This window comes from Gossypium raimondii, chromosome 10, assembly GCF_025698545.1.
Source record: "Gossypium raimondii isolate GPD5lz chromosome 10, ASM2569854v1, whole genome shotgun sequence".
Taxonomy (NCBI): domain Eukaryota; kingdom Viridiplantae; phylum Streptophyta; class Magnoliopsida; order Malvales; family Malvaceae; genus Gossypium; species Gossypium raimondii.
The window spans coordinates 1800968-1818308 of record NC_068574.1 but is presented as its reverse complement, the minus strand read 5'-3'; the positions used below and the strand labels follow the sequence as shown (position 1 = coordinate 1818308).

Below are 17341 nucleotides of genomic sequence, written 5' to 3'. Positions count from 1 at the left end.
TACTGATTGTATCTATTTTTTGATTTAATGCCTAGAATTATTCATAGTTCCTCTCCAATCTATAGATATGAGGATAAAGTGCTTCAGCACACTCGAACCCACGTCCTCCTACATTAGCAACAATGTTCATGCTAATCGAACTAAAACTCAACCGACTTTAATATAAATAATTTAAAAATGTGGAATACGATCGATTTTAATAATTTTTTTTCCATTGTCTGATTACAATAATTTTAGGTTATAAGAAAAAAAATTGTTATAAAAATCCTTGAGTATATTTTATAAATTTATATAATATTTTTTCCTCAAGAGTGATAACTATGGTTGAAGATATGAAAATCTTATTAAAAAGAAAAAAATCTTAATTTATAATGATTTGAATAAAATATGAAAGTAAAATTTATAAAATATTAATCATATAAAAACCATAAAAATATATAAAATTATTTGAGTTTTACATCAACATAAGTGAATCACTCTTGTAAAATTATTATTCTTGATTAGATTTCTAATTATTCGCTTCAATGATATATTCATGAATACGTTCACAAAAATATAACATATTTGTTTAATCTTCATCGACAAGTTCATTTATGTAAAACAAGCAAACACAAATTTATATAGTTTTAAACAAACAAGCGAACGAGACTTTCTCACTATGATGAATTATGTTGGTAAAAAGAGTTTTTCGGTCCCTTTCAATTTTGATATTGAACAAATTGGTACCTCTAAAAAATCAGAGCAATTGAATCTTGTTAATTTCAAAAGTGAGCAACTAAAGATAATTAATCACGACGTTGATATTTCTTATCAATTGTACATATTTTTATTGGTATAATAACAAATTTAGCTCTTAGAGTTTACGCATCCTGTTAATTTTTCCTTAATTTAATAAATTGAACATAAATTATTTATATATAATGTCAATATTTTCACAAAAATATATAAATATGGAAGGAAAAATAATTTATTATATCGATAAAATTGTATACAATTGATAAAAACATTATCACTATAATTTTTTATAGAAAATATTGTGATTAATTATTCTTAATTATTAACTTATAAAATTGACAGTGATTAAATCGATCTATTTTTTTGAGAGGAACCAATTTACTTAATATCGAAATTAAGAGAAATCAAAGAGGTAATTTTTCCAATTATATTAAATCCTTTGTTATATCCTCTAGTTTGCCTCCTAATATTTTCATTTACTACCCTATTTCTGCCTTACTTTGGTTTATTCGAGATCAAAGTTTTTAGAATCGGATTGGTGATCAAATCGATTAAGTTATTGATTTGTTAGTCTAATCAATCTGTTTAATTTTATTAAATAAATCATTAAAAATCATAAAAAATTAAAATTAAAATTAAAATACAGATCATCTATCTAATTTAACCGATCTATATTGTCTCCCGAATCAATTAATTTAATACCTTTCTCCGGACCATAAATCCAGTTCAAAAGGTTAGAAAGGTCCCACAAAATCTAGTTTAGCTGTAAAAGCAAAGATCATAATTAAGAAGATTGTGCCCCAACCGACAACCCAAACCAGACAGCCACCTCATGCATGCCCTGTTTAAAGGACTGTCCTCTTCCCATCTCCATTTCCCCATTTCTTCTCCACCGTTTTAATTCAATCTCTCCATTTTTCATTTCCCATCATCCATCTTTACCCCTCTCTCTATACAGTATGGGATTGACAATGCCCTTCCTTTTTGCCTCTCTTTTTCACCTACTATGGCATGTCCACCAAGTGACTGCATCAAGTCCAGTGAACTCCACTCACAGAAGCCAACAAGCTTACACTCATTCCCTTCTTGCCAATGGGGTTGCTCGTAACCCTCCAATGGGGTATCAAATCTTTCACTTTTCTTTTTAAAGCCTTCATATTTTATAAAAAAAAAGGTGATTAATTTTATCATTGTTTGCAGGTGGAATAGCTGGAATCACTTTCATTGTGATATAGACGAGAAGACTATAAAAAGTACTGGTAAGCTTCTTAGCTTACTCTAATTATTTATATATAGTCATTTTCATTTTAATTAAATAAAACCCAGAATTTGCATTTAAGTACTTGCTAAGATTTTCAACTTCAAATACCCAAAATTTTAAAACTTGCGCTTGAGCATTAATTAAATTCAATATTGGAGTTGGATCATGCATGCTTATCCTTTAATTTGATTGGTATAGTAGAATCAACAGATGCTTTAACTACCGCCATCACCATGCAGTTTCCAGCCTTCAAATCTAATTTATACTTCCATTTTCTTAGTTTTTTGACTTTGAATATTCCAACAGTAGATAATTTCATAATACCCTTTTATAAACAGTGTTTCAGTGTTCTTTCTATTACAGTAATTAATTCTGGTTTGAAATGCTTGGCACGACAGAAAAATGCCCATGAATTGCCTGCACACTTGTCTATTAGGATCTGAATCAGTCCAATCAAGAAATTCTTGAAATTTAATTACAGATTTGATAAGTTTCCTTATATTATGTTTGAAATGAAGACCCTAATTTTTATTAAATAAAACCCAGAATTTGTATTCAAGTACTTGCTAAGATTTTCAACTTCAAAAACCCAAAATTTTAAAACTTGCAGTTGAGCATTAATTAAATTCAATATTGGACTTGGATCATGCATGCTTATTCATTAATTTGATTGGTATTTTGTTGCTGAAAAATAGTGAATAGAATCATCTGATGCTTGAGACCACCATCATCACCACTACGCTATTTACAGCCTTTAAATCTAATTTATACTTTTCGTTTTGTTTTTTTGACTTTGAATATTCCTCAGTGTTCTTTCTATTACAGTAATTAATTAGGGTTTGAAACTTTGGTTGACTTTGCTATTTGCATGGTTAGCCGGTTTCAAGTTGATTGGCACAAGGTACAGGGTTTGATCCCCGTAATATAATTGTTTGCTTGTACTAAAAATAAAATATTCATGCTTAAAAGTGAATGAACGTATCCATGAATTCTAAACTTAACACTTCTTTATTAGGGTTCTGAATTAGTCCAACACATAGATGTTTGAAATGAAGACCCTTAATTCTTTACTTTCCTTGAATAAGGACCATATAAATTATTCAATGCATTTAAAAGTTGGTGAATTTTTGTCTGCATTTAGTTTTTGATACACTGACTTTGAATTTCAAATTCTTTCATCATTTGGTTGTTGGGGTTATTTATTTATTGTTTTCTAAAAATCTTGTGTGATGATCCCTTGCTGTCGATTTGTTAGTTGACATAGTGAATTTTGCCCTATGTTACTCGGACTTGGGTGTGAGTGTCAAAAATGGGTATGTATTTAACACGAGTATCGTTAGACTTTTCAAAGGTTTTCCATGTAATATACATATATCAAACACGAGTGCTTCAAGAAAAATGAAGAGCATGAGCAACATAGCATTGTGTGACCGCTTGCTGTCAATTGTCAGTTGACACAGTTAATTTTGCCCTTACGTTACTCAGACTCTGATGTAAGTGTCAAATATGGGTTTGTATTTAATGAGAGTATCATTAGGCTTTTCAAAGGTTTTCTATGTAATATCCATGCGTCCGACACGAGTGCTTCAAGAAAAATGAAGAGTCTGAGCAACTTATCATTGTGTGATCCCTAGCTGTCAATTGTTAGTTGGCATAGTGAATTTTGCCCTATGTTATTCGGACTTGGGTGTGAGTGTCAAATACGGGTGTGCATTTGACACGAGTATCGTAAGAATTTTCATTTTTCAAAGGTTTTCCATGTAATATCCATCTGTCAAACACTGGTGCTTCAAGAAAAATGAAGAGTCCGAACAACATAGATTTTGCCTCTGCATTCTATTATTGTTTTAATGAACTTTAAGGGGACAACTGAACTATTTCCTCTGTTTTTCTTTGACAATCTTGAACTTGCTGGAAATATGGAATTCGGTTTATTGTTATGAACTTAGGATTCAAACCGAATAAAATCGAAACACATAAGTGTTTCAAGAATGTTAATTTTGATATTCTTTTATGACTACCCCCCCTGCCAAGAACAGTGGATGCTATTGTTTCAACCGGTTTGGCAAGACTCGGATACAAGTATGTAAATCTCGGTATGAATCCAAAACAAGTTTTTTTCTTCTTTATGCTTTAATGGTGATTGCATGAGTTTTCACTATTTTCCTTATCGGTTATACGAAAGCAGATGATTGTTGGGCCGAGGGAGAAAGAGACAACGCGGGTAATTTAAGGGCCAAAGCCTCTACATTTCCTTCCGGCATTAAAGCCCTTGCAGATTATGTTCATTCCAAAGGCTTGAAACTTGGAATATATGCTGATGCGGGGTAAATGAAAACGTGTATAAATTTTATATTTTGGTCAGCTTACAAAATAAATAATAGTTGAACCGTTTGAACATTTGGAAACCTTGTTTGATCTCCGCAGTAAAAGAACCTGCAGTAACAAAATGCCGGGCTCACTCGGGCATGAATATCAAGATGCAAGAACTTTTGCTGAATGGGTTCGTATCTTTACATTTGCAACTATAGAATTTGCTTAAAATGCAGGATTCAGGCCAATAGTGTGGTTATTTTCGCAGGGGGTTGATTACTTAAAGTACGACAACTGCTATAATGACGGTTCGAAACCTCAAACGAGGTAGTCTCATTCATCACTCGAGTTTATTACAAAGTTAAAGAACATTTGATGTTATGTGACAGACATGCAATTTTGTTTTGTGAAAAGATATGCTGCGATGAGTCGTGCATTAAGAAATGCTGGTAGGCCGATCCTTTTCTCTTTATGTGAATGGTATGTCATATATGCATATGAAGTTTATGTCATCAGCTTTTTGCAAAATTTTAAGAACTGTAATTTTGTAGGGGACAAGAGGATCCGGCAAAATGGGCCGGTTCTTATGGCCATACTTGGAGGACTACCGGGGATATCAACGATACATGGGCAAGGTTTGTTCACATATACATAAACTGGTTGACCGTTTGTGATTCTGGTTGAACCATTGAATTAGTTGTTTTCACAATTCATTTCTTTTTCTTTTTCTTTTTCTAGTATAACATCAATAGCAGATTCGAACAACATTTGGGGGAGATATGCTGGTCCTGGCAGGTGGAATGGTAGCTGCAAATTTCTAACTTCTTGCATACAGACACACACACACACATGCATACACACGCACATGCGCAAGTTATAGTGATGTTATAGTACAGTCGCGCGCGCGCACACACACACACACACACACACATACATGCACATGCAAGTTATAGTGATGTTAAAGTGATATTTCATTAATTTAAGCCATAATTTAAAATTCACACAAGATCCCGACATGCTGGAAGTGGGAAATGGAGGGATGAACATCGAGGAATACCGGTCTCATTTCAGTATATGGGCTCTTATGAAGGTATCTGTCTCTCAATTCCACCTTGTACACATAAACCCCTAGTGATCACATACTAAAAAATTCTTTTCATCACCAGGCTCCTCTCCTAATTGGATGCGATGTTCGATCTGCGAGCAAAGAGACTCTAACCATTCTTGGAAACAAGGAAGTGATTGATGTTAACCAAGACTCCCTAGGAGTTCAAGGGAGGAAAATACGATCCAATGGAGGCCTAGAGGTAAACCGTTTCGAGCACACAACTTGATCACACTTTCGGATTTCCTCATAAAAAATCTACACAGGTATGGGCAGGGCCTTTATCAGGGAAAAGGGTGGTGGTGGTGTTATGGAATAGAAGCCAAGCTAGGGCAATCATATCAGTAAAATGGAGGGAAATCGGACTCTCCCCGTCCACTCCGGTTGCCATTCGAGACTTATGGAAAGTACGATTTAGTCCTTTTCAATGGTTTGAACTTTAAACTAATGGATTATTGACATGTTCTTTTGTGATGTTTTTATTGCAGCACTCATTTGTTTCAATGAATAAGCGTTATAGAATGGGTGCATATGTTGCTGGACATGCTTGCAAGATGTATATTATGACACCAGTTAGAGGCTGAAGGAGAGAAGCTCTTAAATGCATTAAGTTTTTTTTTTCTTCAAAGAATTTAATCTCAGAAAAAATCTTAAATGTTCAAAGATATATATATATATATATATATATATATATATAATTTCTTGATGTATCATGATTTTGGGGCTTGGATCATTGTTTCTTGCTTCAAAATTGCAACTTCTGGCTTTGAATTATGTAATTTTGTTTTGGTGTAATTGTGATTTTAGTCCCTCTACTATGCTGAAACTTTACGTTTGATCTTCCACTTTAATTTGATACAATTTGATCCTCTCTACTTATGTAATGTTATTAGTAGGTTCAAATTGATAACATTGTTAATCGTTAAAATGATTTTGTGAAATTTTATTTAAATATAGTGTTAAACATTTAATTGACATATAAATTTATTATATTTAACAAAAAATTAACGGTTTTATTTATCGATTTAAACCTACTAATAATTTTATAAAAATATAAATTATGTCATTGAAGTAGGTGGACTAAATTGAAATATTCAACATAATAGATAGATCAAAATTAATGTTATCAATTTGAAACTAAAATTAAATTATGTCATTAAAGTAGAGATATTAAATTAAAAGTATAGCATAATAGAAGGTTAAAATCAAATTAGATCATTTTTTTGTTTTCTCAGGATAAAGCCCAAATTAAATCAAAAACCTTTTCTGCTGATCAACACAAGCCCATCCATTGATTTGTAAATGGGCCACTTATTTAACAACTGTATTTTATTTTTATCAACAAATGACAAATATTTCTTTACTTTAAAAATATATAAATCAATATACTAATTTCCTAAAATACCTCAAATATGTCACACAATTACATAGATGAACATTTTTGGAAAAATATTACAGTTGAGGGTTCATTAAATGGGTAGTTTTGTGAAAAATAGTTACTTTTAATTTAAATACAGTAAAAGATATTAATTTCTTCGTAATTTCATAACTTCCATTTAATAAGGGTACGTTTGTTTCATAGAAAATATTTTCTATATTTGTTTCATAGAAATCAACTTAATTAACGAAAAATTACTTACAGATCAATGAAAATAAACTTTTTCTTGTAAAATGACATACTTTTCTAAAAGCATAAGTCATTTTCCTTAAAAGAGCTCATTTATGAGTAATTTTATTTTTCTATAAATATTAACTTAAATTACCTATTATTATTATTAAATCTTTAATTTTAATTTTAAAAATATTAAAATATTAATATCCAATAGTAATTTTCAATACTATTAAACATACATATTTATTTATATTTAATAATATAATAAATTATTAATATAATTAATATAATTTATTATTGTAATAAATTATTTTATTTTAATAATAAATTTTAAAAATAATAATTTTAAAATTTAAATAATATTCTTCATGTATTATTGAAAAATATTTATACTAATATTTTAATAATAAATATATATACTATAATGATATGTGTTAGTAATAAATGTTTTATAGTATAAAAGGTTAAAATATTTCATAAGTCTATGTACTCTTTAAAATTTAGAGTTCAGTCCTTGTAATTTTATTTTAAGGAATTTAGTCCCTCTACCTTTCATATTTAAAAATTAGGTCTAATTGTTAACACTATTTTTTTCAATTTTATTGATGTGACATTTTAAATGAGAAATACTCATCTGGTAGTCATGTAATTAAAAATGGCATTGTAATGAACATGAATTTAATAAAATATTTTTAATCGCATTAATAGTTGGACCTAAAATTTGAAATCTAAAAGTAGGACTAAATTCCAAAAATAGAAGTACAGAACTAAATTTCAAATTTACAAAGAATACAATGACTTATGATATTTTTAACCTAGTATAAAATATGAATATTTTAATTATATAAATATGATTATTTGTTTTAATAATGCTTAGTTTCATGTATCTCTTACAACTCCGATGTGTCAATAAATACTCTCATATATATAATATGTCAAAACCATTTTTTTGAAATCTACTTTTTATTTAAAAACGAAAATTGAGTCGCCACCAATCATTTTTTTATGAGACGTGATCGGGTCACCTCGTAATTTGATTGTTTTAATAAGATGTTTGATTTATTTAAATAATGTTTTTCGGTCTACAAAAAATTCAGAAAATGGATTCCGGATTCGGTTACGAACGAGGAAGGATTAGCACCTTCGTTACACCCAAAATTGGTACCTAGTTGATTATTTGGTGTCTTTAGCGTCGAAAATTGAAAATTTGAAGAGCTTTTAAAATACGATATTTTATTAAAATATTACTTAACTAAGTTCATTTTCACGAAAAAGGGTTTGTTTCAAGTTAATCGAGAAAAAGGATCATGTCCCGTAAGTTAGGACACAATGCCTTAAATCCCCGAAAACGAGAATAAACGTTAACAAATTTATTTATTTTAAAATATATTCGATTATCTCGGTTTTAGAAAGAAGACATATTCTGTAAGTTAGGAACACGACTTTTCTAATTCCAAAAATAATGAATGTCGTTTCGATTTAAAATTTTCTTTTTATTCATTGTGCAAAAAACGAACATGATGCTTATAGAGATGGGCATTTTAACTTATTCGGGCATACATATAAATGAATAAATATTTAATCCTAATGTATGATATAACGACATTGAGATAATTTAAAAAGCTTGTATGGGTAAGACGATAAACAATGGGTAAATAAAAGAATACTATAATACTAATAATATAATTATAACCATAATAAGGATATTAATTAGTGTCATTACTAATAAAATAAATAAAGTAATACGAACAAAAGAAATAAAATGCTAGATGCCTCTTATATACCCGTGTCAACCAATATCAAATAGAAAATATACATCTAGGATCGTATCTAGATTTATCATTTTTTTTCTTAAGTTAGAAAAAGAAACTACGGATTGATATACATATGATATATATCCAAATCATTCCTAGCTTCTATTAGGAATAGCGTTTTGATATGATAATAAATAGGAATATCGTTTCGATATGATAATAAAAATGGGTTGCCCGGGACTCGAACCCGGAACTAGTCGGATGGAGTAGATAATTTCCTTGTTTAAATTAAATAAATTCTTAAATATAAGCATAAATAATGCGAAGATGATAAAAGAAGTGACAAAATAGTAAAAACAAGATAAAAAAAGTAATATAATAACAATAATAAATAAGGAAAAATGTACAAGTAGAAAAATGTAATAATCTCACTTTAAATATATACAAAATATAATAATATAAATGGATTAATAAATAATAGTAGTAAGGATAAAATAATACGAACAACAAGTATTTAAATAAAGAAAATATAAACATTATAATTTTTAATATATATAAAGAATATAAGATAATAAATAGATAAATAAATAAACAAAACATATAAAAACATATATCAGGGTTGAAATTAAATAACTAAGGATTAAGTCGCCATTTAAACGAATTTTAGGGATAGATTGTAAAAAGAAAAAAAGAAAAGGCAGAAGGAAGGGCCAAAATAAAATGCGCGCAAAGGTACAGGGATTAGATGGGAAATTATTCCCAGTCCTCAGAGTGCGCCATTTCAATATGGACCAAAATGAAACAAAAAAAAATTATGCGGAAAAATTTAAAATATATAAAACAAATAGGTCAATGGAGTCCAAAAGCGGAAGGACCCATAAAGCAAATAGACCATTTTGTTTAAAAACACGCAGATCTTAAATGCTATCAGGTCGGGTCTTAGGTTAATGTCAAAACGCCGGTTGTCGGAGCTACACAAAACGAGCCTTTTCAGCCCTTTTTCAGCCTCCTATTTTTTAAAACTTTTAAATCAGATTTTTGGTTTAGAAATCAAGAAAATAAAATAATACGCGAGAATAAAAAAGGGCCCTCGTCGCCTTTTAAATCCTCATCAGACGCCGGCAATGTTCGACGGCGAGGGAAGACGGACCGACAGGTAAGTTTTTACTATTTTTTATTTATCTATTTCAAAATAAAAATAAAAATAAAAAACAGCACCTTTTGATATTTGAATCTATTTCAAACTCTCTGCTTTTTTGTATATTTTTTTGTCCCATATTACAAATTGGTTGTGGTTTTTATAGCCATATTACACTATTTGCTAGTGTACCTCTATTGCTTTTTTCCATTTCTTGCGCTGTTTCTGTCCTTTTTTTTTGCTTTGTTTGTAGGTGTTCACGGAGGCGGAGAAGAGGCACATTTGCCGTTTTGGTGTAAGACAACAGAGGAGGGGTCAGGCCTCAGGGTGAGGCGCTGGCGGCACGATCGAGGGGAGGGGTGCGGCGACATGGGGAACTTAGGGTTTCTGAATTAGTTTAGGTTGTGGCCTGGTAACTTTTGGGCTAGGGTTTTGTATTTTGGGTTTGTAATAAATTTTCTTTTGGGCTTATTATTTTTTATTCTGTTTCTTGGTTTATTTTTTATGGGCACGGGCAAATTTGGGCATTTACATAATATATCTAATTTAAATTAAGTTTTAATTAGACATTATTTATTATCAAGTATATATATGATATTGATTATTACAAAATATTCTCTTATTATAAAATAAGTTTCGATTGTCAAAAGGAAATTGTATTATAATATTTTGTAACAAATATGTTTATGTTATGTTCATTTCACAAAGAACAAATTTTAGAAAATGATTTTAAGAAAATTTTCTAAACAACAAAAATATTTTACAGAATCATCTAAATACCAAAAAATATAAGCTTTTCCATAAAATCAATTCATTTTCTAGAAATCATTTTTCGTAAGTTGTTTCTAGTGAAACAAAAGCACCTAACTTGCAACATCAAACATAATCGGGCTTTTACTTTGAATAAATATCAAAACTATATATGACTTTGATCTAATGTGCAATGTCATACATAAACTTCGTTTTTATACGATTTTATTTATGAAATTTTAATTTGATTCAATTTTACAAATCACTAATAATATTATCAAATTAACACCATTTACGTTGATATATTACATATACAAACAATTATAAAATTCAATATGAAAATAAATGTATGTATTCATTTCTTTAAATGTGCACAATTGAATCAAAATCAAATTTTATATATACATATGAATCACAATTTAAATTTCATGCATACGTTAGAGCAATTTTAAAAAACTCTCGGTATTCAATAATCTCATTATTCTTATTAAATTTTAATTAAATTCAAATTAAATCAAGTTGAATTTAACAAACAAGAGAATAGGATTCTCTTAATGAAATTTTCATCCACAAAATTACAAGACATTTCGATTGCTTTATGCAATTAGTCATCAAATATTGTCAATTTATATATTTGTAATGAGATAAATACAATATAGTGCAAAAGGACACTTTATTATTAATTATTCTGCTACAAAAAAGGAGCATTGCCTTACAACTGAAGGCATTCCTATTGATTTTGCCTTATTATATTCTCAATAGTAGTTTAGGGTTTTAACTCATCTCCCATGCACCACTGCTCATATATATATATATATATATATATATATAGTACATCAATACTAAGACCAAAATCCTCAAAAAAAACTTTATCTAGAGGAAGGTGGGGTTTCCCCAAGGAGAAAAGATGAGAAAAAAGCCAGTGAACTGCTTGGTTTGAAGCAAGGCACTGCATGCCCAGCTCCTCTGAATGTTGCAAATGTTAGTCCTTTGTATTCTTGGAACCACCCACTCACCTATCCACAAAAACAAATGAAAAATATACTTAAGATGGTAAAGACAAGCTTGTGCTATGCATGGTGCACAACCAATATATAGAGAGAGATACTTTGCAATGTGTATATATTTAATCCTTGAACTTGGTAATTTTTTCTTAGTCCTTCAACTTTTTTTGTCCATATTAATTTCGAAACTTGATAATATGGCACTTTGAAATTACACTACATGATCATTTTAAAAATAATACTTTTATTGTACTTTTTAGAATTTATATAATTTTTAAAATTTTTAGGCCATGATGTGGCATAATCTTATAGTGTCATGTCTCCGCATTTTAATGGAATTTAACTTCAAGGACTAAATTGAGAAAAATTGTCAAATTTTAAGATTAATATAAACAAAAATCTCAAAAAGTAAATTGGAAAAAGTTATTAAATTTAGAGACTAAAAGTAACTTAGTCCCATTTATATTATATGTAGAGAAAGATGGATTATTAAGTGAAAATCAATAATATGATGATAAACAACACCAACTTTAGAGAATCAATAATCTGATGATAATAATCTCAAAAATAATATTAAAGTAGAGGTTTTTTTTTTTTTTTTTAGTGTTAGTCCACTAAAACCATCACATGGTAGGGTTTAGTTAATTATTTTTTTTATAACAAGGTGGGCATTATTTCATGATGTCACAAATAGAGCCACCATGATAGAATATGATTAAATTAATAGTTAAAACTTAAGCCAGATGTTTCCATTTTCACTATAATTGTCATCATCGATACCTGTTTTTCATGATACCATGGTCTCCATGTCTTAGTTATGGGCAACCCCAATGTACTTATGCTGTATCTGGTGGACAAAACAGGAACTCTTCCATCTGTGTCTCCACTAAACCACTCACAAACCAACCACCATCAGATGTGTATATATCCAGAGAGAGAGAATCTGAATGTTTAGGGGACTGTTTTGAAACATGAAAGTTACCTATAGACCCAAATTCTAACTCCAGCGGCAATAAGTTTTTTGTATATGGGAAGCACTGATGGTTTTGAATCTGTCCAATTATAATATATAGTCATGCTGCATATAGCAAAAGGGAACAACACTGTTAAATTTAGCATTTGAAAACAAGAGTTAATATATACGCAGCTATTCCAACTTGGCGAATTTACTTGGCAACTAAAATTTCTTTATAGAGTACTTAAGTGATATCTAAACTTGAGAACTGTGAGTCAACATGGTATGTTTTTTTAGGTGCTAGACTAACATCATTAGATATTATGTGAACAACTAATTGCATAATGACACACGTGACAGTTTTACAATTTGATATGTGACAAAAATATAAAAATAAAAATTATTTTTAGCAATGTGTTGTTTAGGTACCAAGTTGACTTATAATTTCTATATTTACATACTAATTAGATTCAAAAATATTAGATACCAAATAGTTATAATTTTTCTAGTTCAAGTTCCTCCATATATATTAGCCCTAAAACAACAATCGTTATAGGGGTAAAAATATCATGGAGGCTATTGTATTATGAGTCAAATTACATTTTACTCCCTTTTACCCAAAAGATGGGTAAATTAATCGTTGTAGGTTAAATTAAAGAGAAAATTGGTCCTTTCTTTTAAAAATTTCATCAATTTTAACCGTTAAAAATTGGTATGGCTAACGAAATAACCACATGCCCCATGTACCTTATACTGACATATAATGACCAATTTGCTCTTTGATATAATGTATGGAGATTAATTTACCCATTTTTTTAAGTAGATGAAGTAAAATGCTATCACTCCTAATATAAAGGCCTCTGTGATACTTTTACCTAGTTATAAGCTTATAATCGTTGCAAAGATATGTGTAAAAGCATTATTACTTGCAGATGCTCCAGTTCTTGAGGTGGTGACCATCACTAACATGAAGAGCTTTTTGAACATCGAGTCTATTGTAGAAAGCTTTTGCATAATCATCAAGGCAAGGATCAAAGCCACCCATAATCCTTGGTATCTGGTAACCATGGAACCACTATGTCAGAAACTTTGTTTTAAATAAGGTGATATGTTGTATTATAGAAAATGGAGCATGTGATATTTATATCACTCACCATATTGGATGTTCGTTTCATCATGACTTGCGGCATCGATCGGTCATCGGAAGCTGCGGTGTCTCTGATACATACCGGAGTGTATAAGCTATAAATATCGATCTCGTGATATTGTTTGAGTACTTCAGCCACACCTTGACTACAAATTTCACTGCTCCATGTATCATTGCTCTTAAAATCACAGCTCTCAATGATGATTTTGTAAGTTTCATCAGATACTATAGCATGACTCCAAGCATAATCCACCATGCCTCTCCAGTCTTCAGCATCATTTGTTTCTGGATTACCTAACTGTTACACATGTAGGAAATTTTCAGCTCCTTGAGTAACCAGCCAAGCAAGCAAGCCATCGTCTAGTGTGAAAAGTAAGACCAGATTGAGTAGTACCATACCAAAATACCCTTAAGCTCAATATAAAGTGAAGGATCCTTGTTGTTGTCATAAATGAGATCAGCCAGCTCTGGCACATATTTGCCTGTGAAAAACAAGAGTTGAATGATTCTCAAACATATACTTATTTTGAGTAGCTATGGATTGTTCACGAGTCGAAATGAACTGAAATCTCTTATCTCGGATGAGTGCTCTTATCCTTGCCCTTGAATAACATAACCCTAATTTTTTAATTAAAAATAAAAATTAAATATACTATAATTTTTTAATTTATACAAATTAAAAATAAAAATAGTACTGAAGATTGCCTCAACAAATTTATTATATCAAATTTGAAAAATTGATTTTTCCAATTAAATTTGAAATATTAACCAAAAATTAATTTTTATTTTTTATGTCTTACAATTTTTATATATAAATTACATAATAAATATAATAATTATTGTATGATTAAAAAGTTAGATTTAAACATACATGTTCAAAGATTGAACTATCCATCCAAAATTTTGAAAAGGTTTGAGCAAATTTAGGTGAATTTGAGCAAGTTTTGAGGTTTTTATCCCGTGTGAAGTCGGGCTTGAACAACTAAATACCTCATTGACATTATGCATAGACTCGACCTAAATTTAACTTGACTCGGTTCATGAACATCTCTAAATTTAAAGCAAACCTCATATGAAACATCATTTTTTTTAAAAATTATTTTTCAAATTCAATATATTTTTTTCCATTAATATATACTTTGTTTTTTCATTGATGAAAAAATATTGAATCTGAAAAAAAATTAAAAAAAAAATGAAGTTTATAGGTTGAAATTTTCTTTAAATCTAAAAGTATTTATAAGTCGAGCTGAGTCAGATTCAGGATAGGCCTATGGGCGTATATAGTTGTTCAAGCCCAGCCCGGCTCAAAATAAAAGCTTACAAAAATACACCTATATTTGTAAATATTAAACAAAGCTCATTTAGGTGTGTCAATTTCTTATTTTTAAAAATAATTAATTTTATTTAATATTAATTAAATATATTTACTGCTATTATATTTTTTTCTATTAAATTTCTAAACATAAATAATTTAATATATTTTTTATATTTATATTATAATATAATATTTTTATGATTAAATAATATAATGGACTTCGAGTTTGAACTGATAGAGCAATTCTTGACATTATGTTATTGAAGGGGCATGGATGGGGGCACTCGTCCAGGGCAAGGGATTTCGGTTCAGTCGGAATATGGTTTGAGAATCACTCTATTGAGTTAAAAAGTAATGTTTTCAGAGTAATACCCGCATAGCTTTCCCCAGCTATGTAAAAGGATCGTGTTCTATACGACGGAAACATCACGAACCACTTATGCAGGAAAGTGTAAGCATCGTTTGCTGGTATAAGTAAATCCATGTCAGAAACAAGCATAATTCAGTTATACAAGAATAATCTTTCTGGTAATCTGAATAATGATCAAAAGCTGCTAATATATGATTTATATACATAGAAGCTACACATACTTTTTCATGCATGTATATAGATTGTGAGGAACAAAAGATAATAGCAGTAATTTGCAGGCAAGAGAGTTTTGTTTTTGGTGTTAAACTCACCGGTGAACTCATCTCCTATATTTTTGTAATCAGTAGAAGTATTTGAGTATGAAAATCCAACACCAATTGGAGATTCTAGGAATAACATATTGGCTTCTGCATCATCATAGACATTAAAAAAAATTCTTAGTATAGGTGAGAGCATTACATAAAGAAGTTCTACAAGTGGCTAGAAAACGATAAGTTGTCGACTTTTACACCTTTATTCCATGAGAAGTTATTAAATTTAATTCCACGGCCATCAGTGTCCACTATGAAAGGACCAATCTCTTGAGTCGCACCATATCCCACAGAAGAGCACCCAGGACCTGAAACATATAAACTTGTCAGCTTATTAGAGAGCATAGAATAAAGGAAAAACAATGACCTCCACTAAGCAATAACATGTGACAATGATCATGATATCTTATACCTTATGATATTATATCAATTATTTCAACAAAAAAGTTCATTTATATGGCCCCGGTCTGTCTAATAACCAGGCAACACTCTGAAAGTGAAGAAATCTGTGATAGCTTTCTCTTTTTTCTCTCCTTTATAGATGGAGGTAAGATATATATATATATATACACACACACATATATAAATATGCATATTATACACTGGACCAAGAGGTTAACAAAACAATTTAATCTATATTAATCTTACCTCCATTAAGCCACAGCACCAATGGTTTTTCATCAGGCTGAGACATAGCTTCATAGAACCAATAAAAAAGTGCTCTTCCATTTTTTTCATTCACAGTGACATAGCCAGCATAATGTCGGAAATCAACAGGCGGTTGGCCAGGCAAGTTGGCAACGAGATGATCATCATTATTTCCTAGGGAACTCAATCCCTTCTTCTTATACCACCGCCAATGGCTACCACCAGTGACAGGAAGTACTGATGATATGGTTGAAACAAAAGCCAGCATAATGAAAACAACCACTTTTAGCCCAAAATCCATGTTTGATTACAGAGAGAGATACAAATCAGATGGATGATGAGTAGCAAGAAGATGACATATCTATTTATACTGCTTCGGTATATGAACTATTACAAAAGTACAAAGATAAAGAAGAAACTGTCTTAGGTGGCACCTTGATTTTTTTTATATATGATTGTATGGCAATATCTGACATGGATTTTAGACAGTTTTCTAGAGTGTTCAAAGGACAGTGGGTATCTCTTGTTGGGTTGTTGAATCATGGTAATGTGAAGTACATGGATAATCATGGTAATCTTTATTATTTATCAAAGCAATGATCACTATCAATACTATGGAAAAAAGTTTGATTCTAAAATTAACAAGAGATATACTACTTGTATCCAATCTATGATTATTTGTTGATTAAACAAAAAAAAGTCTTGGAAATTTTGAGTAACTATGTGAAGCAAGGGACAGTTTTTCAATGCTTTTGAAAAGTGCTTTTAAAGTGCTGTGAAAAAGTACTTTTGAAAAATTTGGTTTAAAATTTAAGTGTTTCGCATTGAAAAAAAATTTAAAAAAATTATTATAACTTGTTAATATTTTAATATATGAAATATAAATTTTAAATATTTTTAAGCAATAAATATTAATTATTTAT

The 17341-nt window shown here is 29.9% G+C and overlaps 2 protein-coding genes across 3 annotated transcripts; one reads left to right on the top strand and one right to left on the bottom strand.

Moving 5' to 3' along the window:
• The first annotated feature begins 1548 nt into the window (after nucleotides 1–1548).
• Nucleotides 1549–6289, top strand: LOC105777054 (alpha-galactosidase). 2 transcript variants are annotated; one of them, XM_052621682.1, is made up of 13 exons: nucleotides 1549–1855; nucleotides 1936–1988; nucleotides 4036–4092; nucleotides 4185–4323; nucleotides 4424–4499; nucleotides 4578–4636; nucleotides 4724–4789; nucleotides 4861–4944; nucleotides 5048–5112; nucleotides 5317–5399; nucleotides 5476–5616; nucleotides 5681–5821; nucleotides 5903–6289. In XM_052621682.1, the coding sequence occupies exons 1-13, from the start codon at nucleotides 1572–1574 to the stop codon at nucleotides 5996–5998; spliced, it is 1344 nt and encodes a 447-aa protein (XP_052477642.1). In that variant the 5' UTR covers nucleotides 1549–1571; the 3' UTR covers nucleotides 5999–6289. The 2 variants fall into 2 exon arrangements, with proteins under 2 accessions (XP_052477642.1, XP_012455560.1); XM_012600106.2 differs by having other exon boundaries at nucleotides 1550–1855; nucleotides 1936–1994.
• Nucleotides 6290–11336: 5047 nt separating this feature from the next.
• On the bottom strand, nucleotides 11337–16751 carry LOC105777053 (serine carboxypeptidase-like 31). The gene is made up of 10 exons (XM_012600105.2): nucleotides 16419–16751; nucleotides 15971–16078; nucleotides 15771–15866; nucleotides 15462–15554; nucleotides 14174–14256; nucleotides 13782–14072; nucleotides 13554–13684; nucleotides 12655–12750; nucleotides 12453–12558; nucleotides 11337–11684 (listed from the first exon to the last, which is right to left on the bottom strand). The coding sequence occupies exons 1-10, from the start codon at nucleotides 16717–16719 to the stop codon at nucleotides 11538–11540; spliced, it is 1452 nt and encodes a 483-aa protein (XP_012455559.1). The 5' UTR covers nucleotides 16720–16751; the 3' UTR covers nucleotides 11337–11537.
• Between the last annotated feature and the right edge of the window lie 590 nt (nucleotides 16752–17341).

Excerpts from the sequence above, each read along its gene's own strand:
- LOC105777054 (XM_012600106.2), top strand. The coding sequence starts at position 1,572 with ATGCCCTGTTTAAAGGACTGTCCTCTTCCCATCTCCATTTCCCCATTT. Across the intron at positions 4,500-4,577 it reads CAAGAACTTTTGCTGAATGG|GGGGTTGATTACTTAAAGTA; the intron begins GTTCGTATCTTT and ends TTATTTTCGCAG. Across the intron at positions 4,637-4,723 it reads GGTTCGAAACCTCAAACGAG|ATATGCTGCGATGAGTCGTG; the intron begins GTAGTCTCATTC and ends TTTTGTGAAAAG.
- LOC105777053 (XM_012600105.2), bottom strand. The coding sequence starts at position 16,719 with ATGGATTTTGGGCTAAAAGTGGTTGTTTTCATTATGCTGGCTTTTGTT. Across the intron at positions 15,555-15,770 it reads TATAGGAGATGAGTTCACCG|CAAACGATGCTTACACTTTC; the intron begins GTGAGTTTAACA and ends TACTTATACCAG. Across the intron at positions 14,257-15,461 it reads AGCTGGGGAAAGCTATGCGG|GCAAATATGTGCCAGAGCTG; the intron begins GTATTACTCTGA and ends TGTTTTTCACAG.